Source organism: Oncorhynchus tshawytscha, unplaced genomic scaffold (assembly GCF_018296145.1).
Source record: "Oncorhynchus tshawytscha isolate Ot180627B unplaced genomic scaffold, Otsh_v2.0 Un_contig_5184_pilon_pilon, whole genome shotgun sequence".
NCBI classification, from domain to species: Eukaryota; Metazoa; Chordata; class Actinopteri; order Salmoniformes; family Salmonidae; genus Oncorhynchus; species Oncorhynchus tshawytscha.
The window spans coordinates 117,501-119,551 of NW_024609191.1; the positions used below are offsets into that span (position 1 = coordinate 117,501).

At 43.1% G+C, this 2,051-nt stretch overlaps 1 protein-coding gene across 1 annotated transcript in view; it reads right to left on the minus strand.

Annotated features, from left to right (window-relative positions):
- Positions 1-1,927, minus strand: part of LOC121844409 (CUB and sushi domain-containing protein 3-like) — a gene marked incomplete at its 5' end in the record, with an annotated part of 112,105 nt that extends 110,178 nt beyond the window's left edge. Inside the window, one exon of the mRNA XM_042314440.1 lies at positions 1,789-1,927. Coding sequence (XP_042170374.1) covers positions 1,789-1,927 — 139 coding nt within the window. The remainder of the gene's footprint in view (positions 1-1,788) is intronic.
- Positions 1,928-2,051: the final 124 nt, after the last annotated feature.

The window sequence follows — 2,051 nt, forward strand, 5'->3', positions numbered from 1 at the left end:
AGAGAGCAGGGGGATAGAGAGAGAGCAGGGGGATAGAGAGAGAGAGAGAGAGAGAGAGAGCAGGGGGATAGACAGAGATTGAGTGAGAGATTGAATTGTTGCAACATCATGGAGGAAGAACTGCTCTCAAGCGGCCCCGGTAATGTAGTGTGAAGCAGAGGCTTTTCATATTGTTCTATTGCTGTATATCAAATCACGTTTCTCACTGAGAGAGAAAGTCTATTATTTCTAAAATAACGACTTTGGCTCATGACAAAAATGGTAATAGCTTTGGGATAATTAAATCAAGACAACACCAATTTAAAATCATAACTTCTTCCTATTATTCAGTGTTCCCGTGAGGTTGTGTGTATTTCCTGTTCCTGTTGACGATCAGCAGTGTCTAGCAGGACAAACCAAGTGATAATGATGCTGTCTGTTCCTGTTGACCATATCAGCAGTGTCTAGCAGGACAAACCAAGTGATACTGATGCTGTCTGTTCCTGTTGACCATATCAGCAGTGTCTAGCAGGACAAACCAAGTGATAATGATGCTGTCTGTTCCTGTTGACCATATCAGCAGTGTCTAGCAGGACAAACCAAGTGATACTGATGCTGTCTGTTCCTGTTGACCATATCAGCAGTGTCTAGCAGGACAAACCAAGTGAAAACGATGCTGTCTGTTCCTGTTGACTCTATCAGCAGTATCTAGCAGGACAAACATTTTTCCATTTCACACACTATGATAAAGACCTTTTTCAAAATAATAGTTTTCAGAAAATGGCTTCCAAAAACACAGTCCAGAGCCCCAATAGAAAGAGCCAAGACATCAGCTACATGACAGGAAGATCCCCAATAGAAAGAGCCAAGACATCAGCTACACGACAGGAAGATCCCCAATAGAAAGAGCCAGACATCAGCTACACGACAGGAAGATCCCCAATAGAAAGAGCCAAGACATCAGCTACACGACAGGAAGATCCCCAATAGAAAGAGCCAAGACATCAGCTACACGACAGGAAGATCCCCAATAGAAAGAGCCAGACATCAGCTACACGACAGGAAGATCCCCAATAGAAAGAGCCAGACATCAGCTACACGACAGGAAGATCCCCAATAGAAAGAGCCAGACATCAGCTACACGACAGGAAGATCCCCAATAGAAAGAGCCAGACATCAGCTACACGACAGGAAGATCCCCAATAGAAAGAGCCAAGACATCAGCTACATGACAGGAAGATCCCCAATAGAAAGAGCCAAGACATCAGCTACATGACAGGAAGATCCCCAATAGAAAGAGCCAAGACATCAGCTACACGACAGGAAGATCCCCAATAGAAAGAGCCAAGACATCAGCTACATGACAGGAATAAACCTTGAGAGGAACCAGACTCAGATACCAGTAGAGAGGAACACCACACCACAGTAACATTGGCTGTCAAACGGTAACTTTCATGTCCTGATGATTCTACATGTTGAATCTCCCACAGTTCATCAGCACCCAGCAGGTGATCTCTAACACACTGCAGACACCCTCCTGCTCTCAGCTGTTCGTCTCTCAGTTCAGAAGATTAGCTGAATGGAATCATTCATACGTTCATTTGTTCATTCATTCATTCATTCATTCATTTGTTTGTTCGTTCATTAGTTCGTTCATTCGTTCATTCGTTCGTTCATTCTTTCATTCATTCATTCATTCATTCATTCATTCATTCATTCATTCATTCATTCGTTCATTCATTCATTCATTCATTCATTCATTCTTTCATTCTTTCATTCAATTCATTCATTCATTCATTCATTCCTTACCTGATAAAAGCCAGTGATATGACGTAGTCTGAGTGGACAGCGATCAGCCAATCACAGTCTTTGCTGTGCGGATAGGGGAGGGGGAAGTTGGGGGAGAGGATGAATCCTGATGATCCTGTTACATTACCCCCACAGGGAGCTGCAGAAACACACACACACACACACACACACACACAACACACACACACACACACACACACACACACACACACACACACACACACATGTTCAAAATATACAGTACAGTAGTGTTTAATTAATAC